The 18,665-nt window shown below is 40.0% G+C and overlaps 1 protein-coding gene across 5 annotated transcripts in view; it reads left to right on the top strand.

Annotated features, from left to right (window-relative positions):
* The window catches only part of COL4A3 (collagen, type IV, alpha 3 (Goodpasture antigen)), a 130,222-nt gene that overhangs the window by 99,582 nt on the left and 11,975 nt on the right, over positions 1-18,665 (top strand). For all 5 annotated transcript variants that reach the window (XM_014531046.1, XM_014531045.1, XM_014531043.1 and 2 more), the window contains exons 35-44: positions 163-261; positions 1,205-1,294; positions 1,624-1,763; positions 3,923-4,049; positions 5,168-5,248; positions 5,627-5,725; positions 5,997-6,044; positions 8,573-8,758; positions 9,261-9,391; positions 11,815-11,887. In XM_014531046.1, coding sequence (XP_014386532.1) covers positions 163-261; positions 1,205-1,294; positions 1,624-1,763; positions 3,923-4,049; positions 5,168-5,248; positions 5,627-5,725; positions 5,997-6,044; positions 8,573-8,758; positions 9,261-9,391; positions 11,815-11,887 — 1,074 coding nt within the window. The remainder of the gene's footprint in view (positions 1-162; positions 262-1,204; positions 1,295-1,623; positions 1,764-3,922; positions 4,050-5,167; positions 5,249-5,626; positions 5,726-5,996; positions 6,045-8,572; positions 8,759-9,260; positions 9,392-11,814; positions 11,888-18,665) is intronic.

Genomic DNA, 18,665 nt, shown 5'->3' on the forward strand with positions numbered 1-18,665 from the left:
TTCTCATTTAATCCTGTTTTTAAAAAGAGGTAAGTCCACATTGGCCCATTCTCTTAATAAATATTCTATATCCTATTATAACAATATCACATCAATGTTAATCAGGATGTGGATAACTGATAAAATTCTAACCTGTATTTTTAATACATTGTTTAACTTTAGGGTTTACAGGACAGCCGGGTGAGAAAGGAAACAGAGGCATTCCCGGGTTACCAGGGTTAGAAGGACTCAAAGGGCCACCTGGACCACCAGGACCATCAGGTATAGTGGACTTGCTAATTGAAATATCAGGCTTTAAGTTTCCCTAAATCTAAATGTAACAAAAATGTGTTTCTAGACTTTCTGGTATGAATGTGAATCCTGATCTAATAGTCTTCTAACAGAAATTTGCTTCTAAATTAAACCAAAATGAAGGTGTGTATAGTTAGCCTGTATTAACTAAAAAATATTAATATGCACAAAGTTCCATTTTTGTACTAAAAATGTTATTTTGAAACTACTAATATGTATTGTAAACTTTAATTTATCACAATATTACATATCATAGAAGAAAACCAGATAATGCTTTAGAGGTTTTCAAATTTGCCTCTTTCTTTTTTAATCAGGTTATTGAGTTTGCAAACTAATTTTTTGAACAATTAAAGTAGCCACCTTAGCCTTAACCGGTTGGGCTCAGTGGATAGAGCGCCGGCCTGCGGACTCAAGGGTCCCAGGTTCGATTCTGGTCAAGGGCATGTACTTTGGTTGTGGGCACATCCCCAGTAGGGGGTGTGCAGGAGGCAGCTGATCAATGTTTCCCTCTCATCGATGTTTCTAACTCTCTATCCCTCTCCCTCTCTGTAAAAAATCAATAAAATATTTTTTAAAAAAATAAAGTAGCCACCTTATTCTCTGTGATCCCATCAAAATATATTACATGGCAATAAATGTTCAGTGTAGAAATCTATTACTTCCTTGCATTGGTCCTAGGATGATCTTGATATTCAAAATCAAAGCCTGCTGACAAGAACCTAACTTTCTCTAAGTTTACATTTCTGGGTCCTCAGTCCCCTCCTTATATGAAGGCAAAAAGGCAGCTAGCAAGTACTTAAACCAATTGGCCTGGCTGCTCTGGATACATAAATTCATGCAGGCAACCAGTATTTATTGAGCAGCTTGTGTCCAGGAACTATGCAGGGCACATGACTGTTTATTTGTTCTCAAGGCCCCAGAGGAGATCCTGGAAGCAATGGGAATCCTGGAGAACCAGGCCCCCGTGGAATGCCAGGAAGCATGGGGAACATGGGGTTCCCAGGTAATGTATAAGATCCTGCTATGAGCCTACAAGCTTATGATGGATCCCAGTTCTGGATTTTTTGTTGTTTTGATTTCCCATTTCTTAGAAAGTTGGTGTAATACAACTAGATTTACTTTCAGACAAATGCACTATGTGCAACTAGAACACTAGTGAGAACAAAATAATATTTACATTGTGTAAAAATAATCCATTATGACTACCTGGTATATTAGTGATACCGAAAAGTCAACTTCCTAAAAGAAAGGTGGTTTGTGCAAAGGCTGGAAGTAGAACACTTTGAGATCCCTGTGTTTACCTCTTTTATCTGATTTCTTTCCTAATTTCAGGGTCCAAAGGAAAGAGAGGAACTTCGGGACTCCCAGGTCTCCCTGGAAAAACAGGCTTCCCAGGTATTCATGGTTTCCAAGGAGATAAGGGAGAGCCAGGTTATTCAGAAGGCACAAGGCCAGGACCACCAGGACCCAAGGTATATCAGCCAGTGAAGTACTTACATTTTGGTGGTGGGGTGAGTCCCTTTAAATACCAATAACTATTGGATTCGATGTGAGCAGAGAACATTTTAAATATTATTATATTTTCAGGTAGGCATTTGGGTTCTCTTTAATCCTATCTTCACAACTGAAGATGCCTATTACACAGCTGTCAACTTCTTAATGTATTCCTGTCAGTTTCAACTCTCAAGGAATTTCTCATAATTGTCCCTGCAATTTAAGTGTGCTGCCAGAAGGAGGCAGTGATCAGTGACTCACACAATCTGCCAGGGCAGTGTTTGTTTTCTGTGACACAAAGTAGCCAGTCTCTGCTGTGGACTCACCTCACACAGACTTATAAAAATAAATTTCTAAACCTTATAATAAAAAACAGTTGACTTATTAAACTGTAATAAGAGATATAAAGTAAAATAACTTTAGAGCATCATCAAAAAGTAGACAAAATCCTAAGATACATACATGTATTTTAATTGTTTCAGAACTATACTTTCATTCCAGTACACAGAATTGTATCTTGTCTCAATGGTCTCAGCGCTTGTGCTGTTAACTAGAGGTTGAAGCCCTTGCTAGGATGTTGTACCAAGTAACAACCAAACATTTCACCAAACGTTTCCATGAAGCTCAGCTGGGTTTTTTAGGTTCATTTCCTTCCAATCTTTCTGTGTGTACTTACAATAAAAGCCAGAGCTAGATCACTAGAGAATGGTTAATATGAATTCCCATAAGCAGGGGTTTTAACATGGATTTCCATGCATCTATGGAACCCGAAGAAGTCTGCTAATCTCCTGAAATTGAATGTAAAATGAATGCTAATTTTTTTAGGGGAGAGTCTACATTTTTATCAGACTTTCAAAAGTATATGACTCTCAAATATATAAAACTTGTTGCTTAGGGGGCCTTTTCCCTGACAATTTTGAGCCCATAAAATATTACCTTTCCTAAAGATTTCCACCAATCATGTTCTCCAGTGGTAATTACTAAAACAACATAAAAGAAAATGTTTAGAAGCCACACAGACCCAAGAAAGCAACCCTTTATTACTTGGAGCACAAATAAATTTCCTTTGCCCTTGATTTTTAGACTAGGTCTTCAGAAAGCCAGGGAGACACTGTTTCCACTGAGATATTTTCTCAGTGAGGAATTGTCTTATACTTAATTCACATTCAATTAATTAATAGTTTCACTTAGATTTAGGGTTTTCATAGGTAACCACAGAAGAGATGTTCAGAACTATGCATTGAACAAAAAAAATGCGCTCATTTTATCAGACTGGCAAATCATAGTAACAGAGTAGTATATTTTAATCAATTACTATGGAGATTTTGTAACCATGAAATCCATACGTGTTGGTTTATCAAAAAATTGAAGTACAGATGTAATGAAGATTTTGCTTTCTTTTACATATGATTGACATGCACTTATCGGCATGCATAATATCTGTAGAACATATATTCATTTGGTCTAACTATTTCTTTCCTACTCTTGAGTTAATCATCACAAGTTGAAATTATACCTTTGTGTGATTATTTCCTATCTCCCCACTGGTCTCTAAAGCTCCATGAAGCAGGGACTGTATATATCACACATGTGTATATGGTTATTATATTCCTGGTGAGAGCCAGCTTTGTAGGTGTGTGACCCATGTAGTCACAGAGGTTGGGTGCTAAGAAGGACAGCAACACTTGGTTCAATGCTTTGATGTCACTGTCTTGAATTCCTTTACCATTTTGTAAAAGGGAACTGAATATTCATTTTGGGCTGGGCCCCACAAAACATGTAGCCCCCTTTTCCAAACACCTGTCACAATACTGGCACACAGCAGATACTCAGTATGAATTGCTAACTAACCAGCTAAATAATATTCCTACATAATAAAAGCCTAGTATGCAAATTGTCCCCTCAACCGGGAGTTCGTCTAGGAGTTTGACCAGGGGGCAGGGCTGGCTGGCAGCTGGGGGAAGGGAGGGAGTACCCGGCCAGCAGCAGCTAGGGACCCTACCAGTGCACGAATTTCATGCACTGGGCCTCTAGTGTTAATAATAATAAATAAATGCAAACAAATATAGTTTATACTTCATTCTGATCACATACCCTGCTTATATGAGAATTTTAAAGGTGTTTGACTGAATTTAAGGGAGAACCAGGATTGCCAGGTATCGTGGGAATGAAAGGAGAAAGAGGGCCACCTGGGCCACCTGGATATTCAGGGCCTGCTGGACCTGACGGAGTCCCTGGACATCCTGGAAGTCCCGGCCACCCAGGTGAGCATGGGCTTTACTCTGAGAGCAGAGGGCATGGCTCTCACTGCCTAGAATTGTCTCTGTAGACAGAAAGCTATTTAGGTTTTTGTATTATAATTGCTTTTATTCAACTTTGATCTTCAAATTCTAAGATACTAAGGAGTAGAAGATTAATCAAGAGAAGCCTTATTTGCCGATGAGCCAGTTTGGTGGACTGAGATCTAAAAAGCTGCTCCCGTAAACAAAACTTCTGAGGTGCTCCCCAAAATTTCTGAGGAGCTCAGCCTAAAGACGTGAAATGTTAGTTCGTTGTCCAATCTTATGATGGTTGTATCAGTTTTCTAGGTTTCCCATAACAAACAACACAGATGGAAATTTATTTTCTCACAATTCTGTAGGCTAGAAGTTTGAGATCAAGGTATCGGCAAGTTTGATTTCTTCTGAAGCCTTTCTCCTTGACTCAGAGAGGGCCACCTTCCCCCATGTCTGTCCTCTGTGTCTGTGTCCAAATAGCCTCTCCTTATAAAGACACCAGTCATGTTGGAGTAGAGCCCACCCTAGTGACCTCATCTTAATCTAACCGCTTCTTTAAAGAACTTGTCTCCAAGTAGAGTGATATTCTGAAATATTGAGGGTTAGAACTCCAACATATAAATTAGGAAGCAACACAATTCAACCCATAACACTGTTGTGGTTTTATTTTTTCTGGCATGTTTTGAGGTCAAACTTTGGCTTTCTTTTTTATTTGCTTATAATTCAGGTTTCAGTTTTTGTCTTGCTTTACTAAAAACAACTGCTAAGCTACTGGGTTGCAGCCGCAGGTCTTACTTACAGATACCATTTAAATTATCATTTCAAACACTAAAAGGTTCCACAGATTTGCTGTTAATTCTCAATTAAAGCAATAAGTCAGGTATCGAGTGGCCCACGTGATTGCTGTATGCACACCCTTCAAAGTGATTCAACACATTGCTGTGCTTCTCTAGGGAAGTAGCACCCAAGAAAAAGCCTGAGGTGACAGGTACAAGTCACCTGAACACCAGCGTGAGCACAGTTGACTGTAAGAACCGACCATTTCAGCCAATGTAACCATTTATCTTTCGGTATTTTTTGTCCTTTCCCTCTCTCTCCATTTATAGGAAAGCCGGGTCCTGATGGTGACATGGGGTCGAAAGGAATGAAAGGCTTCCCTGGATTTCCAGGAACAAAAGGCCCTCCAGGTTCCTTCTCTACTTTGTCTATTGTCTATCGCCCTTTCCTGAGGGAAGCGTGTTCCCCCTGAGTTTGAACTCTCTGCTTAGCTGTAGCTTTGAGCCACGACTGCTCTTTAGAAGGTAGCCTCGTTACTCAGTCCTCAGACAGAAATGCAGAAGAGTGAGGCTAGCTATTTATACCTAATTCAAAGGTCTGCCAACCTAGACATTCCAAAGTGATAGTCCTCAGGATTGTATTAGTCTGTTCATAGCTTTCATTGTGAAGTTAGCTGCACAGAACTACAGTTCTGCAAAATAAACACTTTTATCAGAATTACACACATCTGGCACATTAGACCATTGATAGGAAGGAAGTTCTCTCTTTGAATGACTTTTTTTTTTCAGGCCCTCCAGGATTCCCAGGAAACCCTGGACCAATGGGTATGAAAGGAGACCAAGGATGCGATGGGATTCCTGGTCCACCAGGAGAAAAGGGAGAAACTGGTACAACTTGCTCATTATCTTGGATCTACTAGTTTTATTTTGCATGAAGTAATTAGTAACACTAATTATTAATTAGCAATTAATAATTATTAACCCTTCACTGCTCTAGAGATTCTTTTCTGACAGAACAATCTTTAACATGTTCTGGGTGTGTGATCATTTAAACTTCCTTTTATTGCCAAGGTTAAATTGACCTAGTAGAATGAATCATATCTACATAATGAAATCAACCACATGTAAAATATTAATATGCCAAAATTACCTCTTTCAGGTTTGCTGGGGGCACTTCCAGGCCCAAAAGGGAAACCTGGTGTTCAAGGTGAGCAGTTCTTCCTTCTTGGCCCTGTGACTCACAGGTTCAAGGACAGAATCTAATGCAATATGCTTGATCTATAAAACAAAAACATATGGAATTAAAGGAGTCCCAGTGGTAAAATAGGATGTTTCTATTCTTCGTATTCAAGTAAAAATGCTTCATTATTACCATTACCACAAAGTGAATGAATTAGAAACTGTGATCCAATTTCAGAATTTCCTGCTATGGAAGTCTTTAAAAATAAAAAGGCTTCTTATCTATTTGCTTTGTTGTTGACAGCATGTTTTAAAGGCATCATTTCCTAAAAGGAGAAGGTGAAATTGGTGGCTTCTCAATGAGCATCCCTCCCAGCTCTTCTTAGATGCAGGAATAATGCCAACCCTTTCCCACTTTATCATCTTCACAGCTCTGATTCCAACCCCCAGAGCCAGCTTGTGGGTGGCGCTACTCTTGATAAAGTCTGTTAACATCTCAGACCTGGCAATTTACTGAGCATATCATTCAAAGCACACACAAGTTTTTCTTTTTTTTTAAAAAATATATTTTATTGATTTTTTACAGAGAGGAAGGAAGAGGGATAGAGAGTTAGAAACATTGATGAGAGAGAAACATCGATCAGTTGCTTCCTGCACACCCCCTACTGGGGATGTGCCTGCAACCAAGGTACATGCCCTTGACTGGAATAGAACCTGGGACCCTTGAGTCCGCAGGCCGACGCTCTATCCACTGAGCCAAACCGGTCAGGGCAAAAGTTTTTCATTGGAAAACTGTAGTTCTGAATTTCTCATGCCAGTGTTTCATAAAATAAGCAGCTTAAGTTTTCCCATTTTGTAGAGAAACCTGCCAGAAGAAACATTAGCTTACTTGTATCTTTTATTGACCCTTCTCAGCCATGGGTCCTGTGGATTTGAGAATTTTATTAGCAAAGACACCTAAACCCTGGTTATTAATACTCACAAGAACCAGCAAGAAGTAGTCTGATGCTACTGAGAAACTCAGAGTGGCAGGAACTTCCTCTTGACCTACCAGCTCAACTGTGAACATAGACAAAAGCTGCCCCTTCCTGTTTGTTTCTGGATGATGTGATCATCTTTGCGGATGAGTTCAATATCCCCACGTTCTCTCACACACTTCCCTCACCCATGAGCAAAAAGCTTTCCCAGTCTAGGTCACAGACGAGTTTTAGCATTATGTCCAAAAGGAGAGTTTCTATTCATTTTCCTGGGCTAAATTCCCAATTTAACCATTTGGAATGAAAAATCTTTAGCATTTCTTTGGAAATAAAATTTGATATAAAATGCCCACATCTTAAGCTTTAAAAAAGCGTCAAAAATAACAAATAGCCTAATTGTGAAAGTAAATGATTATGCACCTCAATCCCCCTAGGATAACTAAATATGAAGAAGAGTTCCTTGAAACGTGGAAGGTCTGAATCCTTTTCATTAGTTTATTCTCCCAAATCCTAAAAAGAAACCATATCATAAAACAAGGAAGAATTTGAATGGAATTGGAACATACAACCCAAGACAGCAATTTGGTGCCTCAGACCATTGCCAGACTGCTGTACAAATACAGTATTTCACAGCTTAGAGTGAGCTGAAATCATCTAAACACCTTAAAAGCATTAATTATGGGCATCCAAAAGCTAAAGAACATGATAGACAAAAGGCTAGTCAATATTCATCCATTTTATTTCCATCCTCACTTTAAGTCTTCCCCGCATAATAGCTTCCCAAGCCCTTCCTGTGCCAGCAGCCTCATCCCCACTTTGTCTTCTTGCCATCATATGTGTCTCCTATTTTTATGCCACTTACTGTTCCTCTAATAACACAAAGATGGGAAAGAGGGGGGAGTTTATTTTAAACTTATACAGCATTTTTCCATTCGTGAATGTCAAAGTACAAGTTTTTGAAGGTTATTGAAAAATATTATTATTTAGTAGTGACGTTTGGGGGTCTTCCTTGGTAAATCCAAAGCTCCTGCCACATCCATCCCTTGCAGAGTAGAGTTTGCCGTATGGGGGAGGAGTAACCAGAGGACAGAGCTGGGATTACAGCTTTGTTGTTCCTTTGCCTGGATTGAACTGGGTCACACCTCCAATGCACACATCATTGCCATGAAGTTTTAGCTTTGTGAGCTCTACTGAGTTTTCAGTGATTAAATAATGTCATTTTAATGAAAGTTCACCAGATAATAACAACCATGGCTTACATTTACAGAACACTTTAGACCTTACACCATGCTTTTCCATCTCACTTTTCCATTTATTACCTCACTGGGTCCTTGAAGACCTGAGCTAGGTCAGATCCTACCTTCACTTTAAAAATAAGAATATGACAAAGTGAGTGAAGTGCCTTTTTCAAGATCAAATGGCTAATCAAAGGCAGAACTGACTCGAGACCTGCATTTCTTCTACCAGCTTATTTTTATTATATATATAGTGAATCTTAACACATTATTAGAGATAACCACAAACGATAACTCCCAGTATAGGGACATTACGGAAACTTATAAAGCCTTTCCCTTTGCAGGAGCGAAAGGAGACAGAGGAGCGCCAGGCTTCCCCGGCCTTCCCGGCAGGAAAGGGACAGTGGGAGACGTTGGGCCTCAAGGACCCCCGGGAGTGCCAGGATTCCCAGGGCCACCAGGTTTCCCTGGTGCGATCATCCCTGGCCAAAAGGGAAACCGAGGTCCACCAGGCCCAAGAGGAAATCCAGGTAGAGGGTCTACTTTTAAAGAAGATAAAAGAATGAAAATAATGTTTAACATCAGAAGCTTTCAACTCCCCCTCGTGTGACCTTATTGCTTCTTTTCCCTCCGGTCTTCTCCACCTTCCCATACCCACCGGTTTTCACACAGAGTGCCCGAAACCTGTTGGTATTGTTGAGGCAGATGGTCTGTAAAATTGGTAAATGCCAAATTAGCCTAAAAGACAGAGATGCATCCATTCACCAGTGACTCCTGCTCTGTGTCAGGTACGGAGCTGGAGAAGATCCTGCTCTCATAGACCTGCATCGGGGAGAAACCGTTCTTGCCTTGTGCCAGGTGCTTCACTGGCATTATCTCTTCTGTCTTGACCACAATCCCATCACCCTCCCAAAGGGGACACTGTTCAGGGTAATGGTCAGGAACAGGGTCTGAACTCTCTTCCAAAGAATCGCCGACAGAACCTGCCGAGCTCCCCGGCATGCAGTACTGACGGGCTCTTTCTGAATTCAGGTGAGCCTGGTCCCCCTGGACCTCCGGGGAGTCACATCAAAGGCATAAAGGGAGACAAGGGACTTATGGGCGAGCCAGGCCCAAGAGGCCCACCTGGAACCATAGGAGACACAGGGCCACCGGGTCCTCCCGTAAGTGTGGAAAATCATTTTGACTTTTTGTAGTCTTCCAAACCAATTGCCAGGATCAGAGGCACAGAGGCTACAAAATGTTCCCATCTGTCATGCTTCTGTGCAGTGCACCCAGGAGAAGCCAGAGTCCAGAGGTTCAAAGGACCAGAGTTGTAAGCATTAGATTTGGCTTCTAAGAGGCTCCTAAAGTGTGGTCCATGTGGGACCCTTCTCTATGTCACTCCTGACCTTTTCTTGTTTCAATTCTGAACAACTCCAGTTATGGAAGCTTCAAAAAACACCTAGGGGTTTGAGATCGCTCTAGAAGACAACATGATTTGTCTCTGTTAATATGCTTTTGAAGTTATGTGTGCTACCCCTAAATGTGTATTTTCTTTCCATGACATACACTGCAGTGTTTCTAAATACCTGCCATTTCCTTTCAAATACAGGGGTGGGCAAAAGTAGGTTAATAATAATAATAATAATAATAATAATAATAAATACAACAATTAATAAATAAATAATACAAGAATAAACTGTTTTACATACTCATAACTGTAAACCTACTTTTGCCCACCCCTATATTTTCTCCCCCCAATAAATACCTGTTTGTGTTGCTTTTTTCCCCCCACATTCAATTTAACTTTTCATCAACCCTGCCTCTATTGATATATCCTAGTTTGTCAACATCTCCCTTAAAAATGCAGGCCCTGGACAAAGAATATCCAGGAGTGAGAACTCGGTTGTCAGTGGAGTGCCTGGAGGAGGGAAGAGTCTCACTACCCTGACATCCCCACTTTGTAACACAACCTAAATCCACTCAGGCTGCTTGGCTGCCACGTCCCCATGTTGTCGCTGCACATTGAGCTTACAGTCAATGAAAGGCCATGTGCCTTTCCCCCGTGAACTGCTACTAAGTTTTCTCCATTAGTTCTTGTCCTGCATGTTTAGTTGAGACTTAAATGTGGGACTTTCACATTTACCTTTCTTAGATGTCATTTTGTTCATTTAGGCTCATCTCCCAGCCTATTACTATCTCTCAACTCAGCCTCTCACTCAGCACCTCAGCCCTCTTCCTAGCTTTCTGATTCCTCTGTTTACATCAAATTCTTGGAGACTGATGAGGAATCAGAGTTCTGTCATAGGAATCATGCTGCTCTCTTAAGATCTCTTGGTATTTGGTTTCCAAAATCTACCTTTTTAAAAAAAAATTTTAAATTTTTTAATTTGAAAAGTGAGATATTTGCCCTTCTTCAGTCTGAGTATCCTCGTGTTCTTCATGATTCTTTGAAAGTGGCAAACACTGACCCTATGTTCACATCAAAAGTTCTCCCCAGGACACTGGGATGTGGAAAGTCTGGTTTGGAAATGTGATCTCTCTTAAACCTTCTGGGGTTCCACGATCTAGGCTTCCACACTGGCACTCGAAAGGTAATTCTTGATGGATGTCTAAACTGGCGGGCTGCCTTTACCAGCTTTCTCCTGGCCTGGAAGAGCTCACTCCCCACCAAGCCTGGGCCTGGCACCGGGCCCTCCTCCCTGGTTATCTCTGCCAGACCTCAGAAGCCTGGGAGTCCTGGATCAGATGGTTCTGTTTGCTCTCCCTCCTTTTTTTAACCTCACAGGCCTTATCCAAGCAATAGGACTGCTTCTTCGTTTGGTCTTCTTGCTCCAATGACAGTTGGCTCAAAGGGCAGTCTTGTTGTTGTTGGCATTTTTCATGTCCACTGTTTTCAAGTAACCACATGCTGTCTCAATTCACATGGACCCTGTAGAGTAGATTTAACATACATTCCAACATATGGCTCTTTTCGGAAGCCCTATTCCGCCCTCCCCTCCTATGTCTTTGCTTGGGCATCTCATGGCTGCAAGAGCAATTCGTGTAAAGCCTCAATTGGAGGGAGCATCTCCTCCCGGGCAGATCATTGCATCCTTGTCCAAAGTGCGTGTCAGAACTGCCCTAACCACCCGTCATGCTCCCATCTTTGGACACTGTTTCTACCACTCTGACCAATTTATAACTCTGCTGGCTTAGTTAGAATGACGATGGGTGCTACAGTTCAACAACTTGTCTTCACAAGAATCACAAATACAAATTATAATTTTTATTCTAGCAGTCTGGTGCCTGCTCTTCCTATCCAATTGGATCCAATAGTCACACCGCATTCATGAGTATCGGAGGTTATGTTTGTCTTGGGCTTAAGGTTACCTTTTATTTCTTTTTTTAAGTTATTATTATTGAAAACGATAGTCTTAAGGAGATATGTAGGTGGCGGAGGAATTATAGGAGGTGAAACAGTGATTGCAAAGTTAAAATGATGTCTCTTAACCTCAGCTCATTCTTACCTATCATATTCTATCCTATTTATATTCCATTTTCTTTGAATGTTGTGATTTTTAAAATTTGTCTGTGGTTCTGCTCTCTTTTATTTGAAATATAGGGAGCCCCCGGTACTCCAGGTCTACCAGGGCCCAGAGGTGACCCTGGGTTCCAAGGATTTCCAGGCATGAAAGGTACTGTTTTGTGCACTGCTCTTCGGATGCAAATACAATGACTGAGATTCACAGTGTAGGTCACACACATGTTTACTGAACTCCCATAGTCATCCCAGACAGTTAGGATTTAATAAAAAAGACCTCAGTGTTAGTGAAGAAGAGGACTTAAAAATTAAAACCATATCTTAAAGGTGGAAACTATAGGAAAACTAAACAGAAACAGTTTAAAGTGGTTACCTTTGAGTGTACTGATGTGTGTGGGTTGGGGGCTGGGGACCTACATTAATAGCAATAGCATTGCTTGGGTTATTTCTTTTACCTTGTGCATGTGTTACAAGTTTAAAAGCTGAAAATCTAAAAGAATATTCATCAAACTGTTTATTAGTCGGGGAGGGTAAGTACATTTTTATATGTAGGTTTTAGCATTTTTTTATGGGGCACATATATTATGTTTTTAATCAGAAAAAAACCTATACTTTGGGGATTTTAAAGTTTAAAATGTTCATCCCCAGAATTATAAGCTTCAGGTTTTAGAAATTCTCCAATCTTCCATAAGTGTGCTGTCACCTTAAATAAGTTTTTGACTATGGGATTTGTTGTCTTCGCTGGCTAAATCCCGTTATTATTTTGTGTATGGCAGGGAATCTATTATAGACTGTAAGATGCTAAATAATAAGTGTAGCCAAAGTGAATACAGCCACATTATCACAAAGGAAGACTTCTTCCAGGACTAAGAAGTTCAAAGAGAGCCTTGTTCTTGTTTTCAATCACTGACTCCACAAGGAGCACATTAGCTAAGAATAAGTCAAAGCAAGTGATTCTGATGAGTCTCATTAGACATTGGGTGGGTGACTACTGGCAGGCAGCCTGGAAACATGTGTGCCACCTGTCACTTCCCCAGTCTCACAACAGGAATATCTAAGGGTTGAAAAATTACATAAAGGCCTCACTAAAGAAACATTCTGGGGAGATATTTAGAGGTATTTAGAGGGGAGATTCATAAAATCCAGTTCTCTTATTAAATATAGGGTATCCCAATAAATGTATAAACACACTTGGAATAATTATAAAGGCAGTGTTTATTAAAATACATCTCATTTTCAAAACTGAGCTATCAGCTGTTAAAGTGTGTATGTTCCATGAAACATTTAATCACCCTCATATTGCAGAATAAGGCCATCTATCATCTGGCACTACTGAGTTTACACTTTTTTTTAATTTAGAAATAGGATTCAATGTCACTTTATATTTTACCTTAAATATTACATTGAATTGCTTTCTGAACTTAGTGAACTCTTAGAAACTCCCCCCCCTTCAATGCTAAAATACAAAATCTTAATGCTTACTTCTAGAATATACTTTTCAATAGATATTAAACATTGGGTCCAAATGAAATGCCAAAACCCATGTGAATATCATTGTTGCAGGCTGTCACAGAGCTATAACTTCCAGTCACAATTTCCGGTATCTAGCTAGGAAACCCACTGTTCTAAGAGGAATCACACATGCATATGAACCTAACCAATGGACACAGACAACAGGGGGGTGAGGGCATGAGTGGGGGGCAATGGGGAGATAAGGACACATATGTAATACCTTAATCAATAAAAAATAAATTAATTTTAAAAAATTGGCAGAGCAGGGTAATGATTATTTAAGAACCAGCTCTGGGCAGTTGACCTCCCCAAACCAGTTTTAAGTAGAGAAGCCGTATAGCCTCAGAGGCCAACCCCAAAACACTGCCACCCAGAGGCTGAGCCACAAACTGACTCTTAGGTGAACACAAATTAAGGCAGTCTGGATCACAAATACAGCCTGCTTTAAAATCAGGACTGTGATTTACAACACGGAGGAACAGTGTATCACAGGGAAATTCAACACTCTCCTAAATACCTGGCAGGACTAAGCAGATCCAAGCAACAGCAGCCTCCTGATCACCACACCCTCTGTCTGAGGAACAGCAGCTGTACGTGAAGCCTCCCCCCACCAGCCAGAAGAGCCACCACAGCTGTGAACAACACCCACCAGAGGAGCTGCTGCCAACTGAGGAGCAGCTGCTACCGCAACCACCCAAGGAGCAACCACAGCCCAAGGAGCCACTGCCACCCAGGGAGCAGCCACTGAACGACTCAACATCTAGATATGTCAGTGAGATCAAACATGGGTAGGCAAAGAAACCCCCAAAGGAAAGAAAAGGAGGACTCGCCAGAAAAGCAGCTAAGTGAGACAGAGGCATGCAACATGACAGAAAAAGAATTCAGAATAAGGGTCCTAGCGTGCATAAACCGGATGGAGGAAAAAATCAACTACTTATGCAAGAAGCAAGAAGAAACAGATGAAAAAATCAATAACTTATGCAAGACCCAAGAAGAAATGAAGAGCGATATAGCTGCAATAAAAAACACCATTGAAAGCATCAACAGTAGACTAGGAGAAGCGGAGGACCGAATTAGTGAATTAGAAGACAAGGAAGCAAAACACACCCAAACTGTACTGCAATTGGAGAAAAAAATTAAAAGACAGGAGGAGAGCCTAAGGGAGCTTTGGGACAACATGAAACGAAACAACATACGAATAATAGGGGTGCCAGAACAACAGAAAGATGAACAAGGATTAGAAAACCTACTCGAAGAAATAATATCAGAAAACTTCCCTGAAGTGGGGAAGAAAAAAGTCACACAAGCACAGAGAGTCCCAAACAAGGTGAACCCGAAAAGACCCACACCAAGACACATCATAATTACCATGGCAAATGTTCAGGACAAAGAGAGAATCTTACAGGCTGCAAGAGAGAGACGGAAAGTTACATACAAGGGATCTCCCATTAGATTATCAAATGATTTCTCAACAGAAACACATCAGGCCAGAAAAGAATGGACAGAAATTTACAAAGTGATGCAAAGCAAAGGACTGAACCCAAGAATACTCTATCCAGCAAGGCTATCATTCAAAATTGAAGGGGAAATAAGAAGCTTCACAGACAAAAAAAGGCTAAGGGAGTTTATCACCACCAAGCCTGCAATGCAAGAAATGCTAAAGGGACTGGTGTAAAAAGAAGGAATAAAAAGCTCAGAAAGAAAACAGCCACACACAAAAAGAAATGGCTATAAACAAGTACCTTTCAATAATAACTTTAAACGTAAACGGACTAAATGCTCCAACCAAAAGACATCGAGTGGCTGAATGGATAAAAAAACATGACCCATACATCTGCTGTCTACAAGAGACCCACCTCATTAGAAGGGACTCACACAGACTGAAAGTGAAGGGATGGAAAAATATCTTTCAGGCAAATGGAAAGGAAAAGAAAGCTGGGGTAGCAATACTTATATCAGACAAAATAGACCTCAAAGTGAAGGCCATAACAAGAGATAAGGAAGGCCACTTCATAATACTAAAGGGATCAATACAACAAGAAGATATAACCCTGGTAAACATATATGCACCCAATGCAGGAGCACCCAAATACATAAAAAAACTCCTGGAAGATATCAAAGGAGAGATCGACAACAATACAATCATAGTAGGGGACTTTAATACACCACTGACATCACTGGATAAGTCCTCTAGACAAACAATCAGCAGAGAAACAGCAATCCTAAATGACTCACTAGATCAGATGGACTTAATAGACATCTTCAGAACACTTCACCCCAAAGCCGCGGAATATACATTCTACTCAAGTGCTCATGGGACAGATTCAAAAATAGACCACATATTGGGTCACAAGCAAAGTCTCCCCAAATTCAAGAAGATTGAAATCATAAAAAGCATCTTCTCAGACCATGATGGCATAATATTAGAAATAAACTACAATAAAAACAACCCAAAATACTCAAACACTTGGAAGCTGAATAGCATGTTATTAAATATTGATTGGGTTACCAATGACATCAAAGAAGAAATTAAAAACATCCTGGACACTAATGACAATGAAAACACAACAATCCAAAACCTATGGGACACAATGAAAGCAGTCCTGAGAGGGAAGTTTATAGCTCTACAGGCCTATCTCAAAAAACAAGAAAAAATGGTAGTAAATCATCTAACTCTTCAACTCAAAGAATTAGAAAGAGAGCAACAAGAAAACCCCAGAGTGAGCAGAAGGAAGGAGATAATAAAGATTAGAGCAGAAATAAATGACATAGAGACCAAAAAAACAATACAGAAAATCAATGAAACCAAGAGCTGGTTCTTTGAAAGGATAAACAAGATTGACAAACCTCTAGCCAGGCTCACCAAGAAGCAAAGAGAGAGAACCCAAATAAACAAAATCAGAAACGATAGAGGCGAAATAACAACAGACCCCACAGAAATACAAATGATTGTTAAAAAATACTATGGACAGCTCTACTCCAACAAACTAGACAACCTGGAGGAAATGGACAAATTCCTAGAAAAATACAACATTCCAGCACTCAATCAGGAAGAATCTAAAAATCTCAATAGGCCAATAACTATGGAAGAAATTGAAGCAGTCATCAAAAAGCTTCCAGCAAACAAAAGCCCAGGACCAGACGGCTTCACAGGGGAGTTTTACCAAACATTCAAGGAAGAACTAAAACCTATCCTCCTCAGACTACTACAAAAAATTCAAGAGGAAGGAACACTTCCAAGCTCATTCTATGAAGCCAGCATCACCCTAATACCAAAACCAGGTAAAGACAACACAATGAAAGAGAATTACAGGCCAATATCCCTCATGAACATAGATGCCAAAATCCTCAACAAAATCTTAGCAAATCGGATCCAACAGTACATCAGAAAGATCATACACCATGACCAAGTAGGATTTATCCCAGGGATGCAAGGATGGTACAACATCCGTAAATCAATAAACGTAATACATCACATAAACAAATTGAAAGAAAAAAACCACATGGTCATATCAATTGATGCAGAAAAAGCATTCGACAAAATCCAACACCCATTTTTGATAAAAACTCTCAGCAAGGTGGGAATAGAAGGATCATACCTCAACATAATAAAAGCCATATATGACAGGCCCACAGCCAACATCATACTCAATGGACAAAAACTAACACCATTTCCCCTAAGAACAGGAACAAGACAGGGATGCCCACTCTCACCACTCCTGTTCAACATAGTACTGGAAGTATTAGCCATTGCAATTAGGCAAGAAGAAGAAATAAAAGGCATCCAAATTGGAAAAGAGGAAGTAAAACTGTCCTTATTTGCAGATGACATGATATTATACATACAAAACCCTAGAGACTCCATCAAAAAGCTACTAGACTTAATACATGAATTTGGCAATGTAGCAGGATACAAAATTAACCCCAAGAAATCTGAGGCATTTCTATACACCAATAGTGAACTTTCAGAAAGAGAGATTAGAAAAACAATCCCATTTACCATCGCACCAAAAAAATTAAGATACCTAGGAATAAACTTAACTAAAGAGGTAAAAGACCTCTACTCAGAAAACTACAGGACATTGAAAAAAGAGATAGAGGAAGACATAAAGAGATGGAAGAACATACCATGTTCTTGGATTGGTAGAATCAACATCATTAAAATGTCCATACTACCCAAAGCAATCTATAAATTCAACGCACTTCCCATTAAAATACCAATGGCCTACTTCAAAGATCTAGAACGAACTCTCCAAAAATTCATCTGGAATAAAAAAAGACCCCGAATAGCTGCAGCGATCCTGAGAAAGAACAAAGTAGGTGGGATCTCAATGCCAGATATCAAGCTGTATTACAAAGCCACTGTTCTCAAAACTGCCTGGTACTGGCACAAGAACAGACATATAGATCAATGGAATAGAATAGAGAGCCCAGAAATCAGCCCCAACCAATACGCTCAATTAATATTTGACAAAGGAGGCAAGAACATACAATGGAGTCAAGACAGTCTCTTCAATAAATGGTGCTGGGAAAATTGGACAGATACATGCAAGAAAATGAAACTAGACCACCAACTTACACCATACACAAGAATAAACTCAAAATGGATAAAGGACTTAAATGTACGACAGGAAACCATAAAAATTCTAGAAGAATCCAAAGGCAACAAAATCTCAGACATATGCCAAAGCAATTTCTTCACTGATACAGCTCCTAGGGCAGTTGAAACTAAAGAGAAAATGAACAAATGGGACTACATCAAAATAAAAAGCTTCTGCACAGCAAAAGAAACCATCAACAAAACAACAAGAAAACCCACTGCGTGGGAAAACATATTTGCCAACGTCATATCTGATAAGGGCCTAATCTCCAAAATTTATAGGGAACTCATACAACTTAACAAAAAGAAGATAAACAATCCAATCAAAAAATGGGCAAAGGATCTAAATAGACACCTTTCAAAAGAGGACATTCAGAAAGCCAAGAGACATATGAAAACATGCTCAAAGTCACTAATCATCCGAGAGATGCAAATCAAAACAACAATGAGGTACCATCTCACACCTGTCAGAATGGCTATCATCAACAAATCAACAAACGACAAGTGCTGGAGAGGATGTGGAGAAAAAGGAACACTTGTGCACTGCTGGTGGGAATGCAGACTGGTGCAGCCACTATGGAAGACAGTATGGAGTTTCCTCAAAAAACTGGAAATGGAACTCCCATTTGACCCTGTGATCCCACTTCTAGGAATATATCCCAAGAAACCAGAAACACCAATCAGAAAGGATATGTGCACCCATATGTTCATAGCAGCACAATTCACCATAGCTAAGATCTGGAAACAGCCTAAGTGCCCATCAGTAGATGAATGGATTAGAAAACTGTGGTACATCTACACGATGGAATACTATGCTGCA

Source organism: Myotis brandtii, unplaced genomic scaffold (genome assembly GCF_000412655.1).
Source record: "Myotis brandtii unplaced genomic scaffold, ASM41265v1 scaffold79, whole genome shotgun sequence".
In the NCBI taxonomy this organism is placed as follows: Eukaryota; Metazoa; Chordata; class Mammalia; order Chiroptera; family Vespertilionidae; genus Myotis; species Myotis brandtii.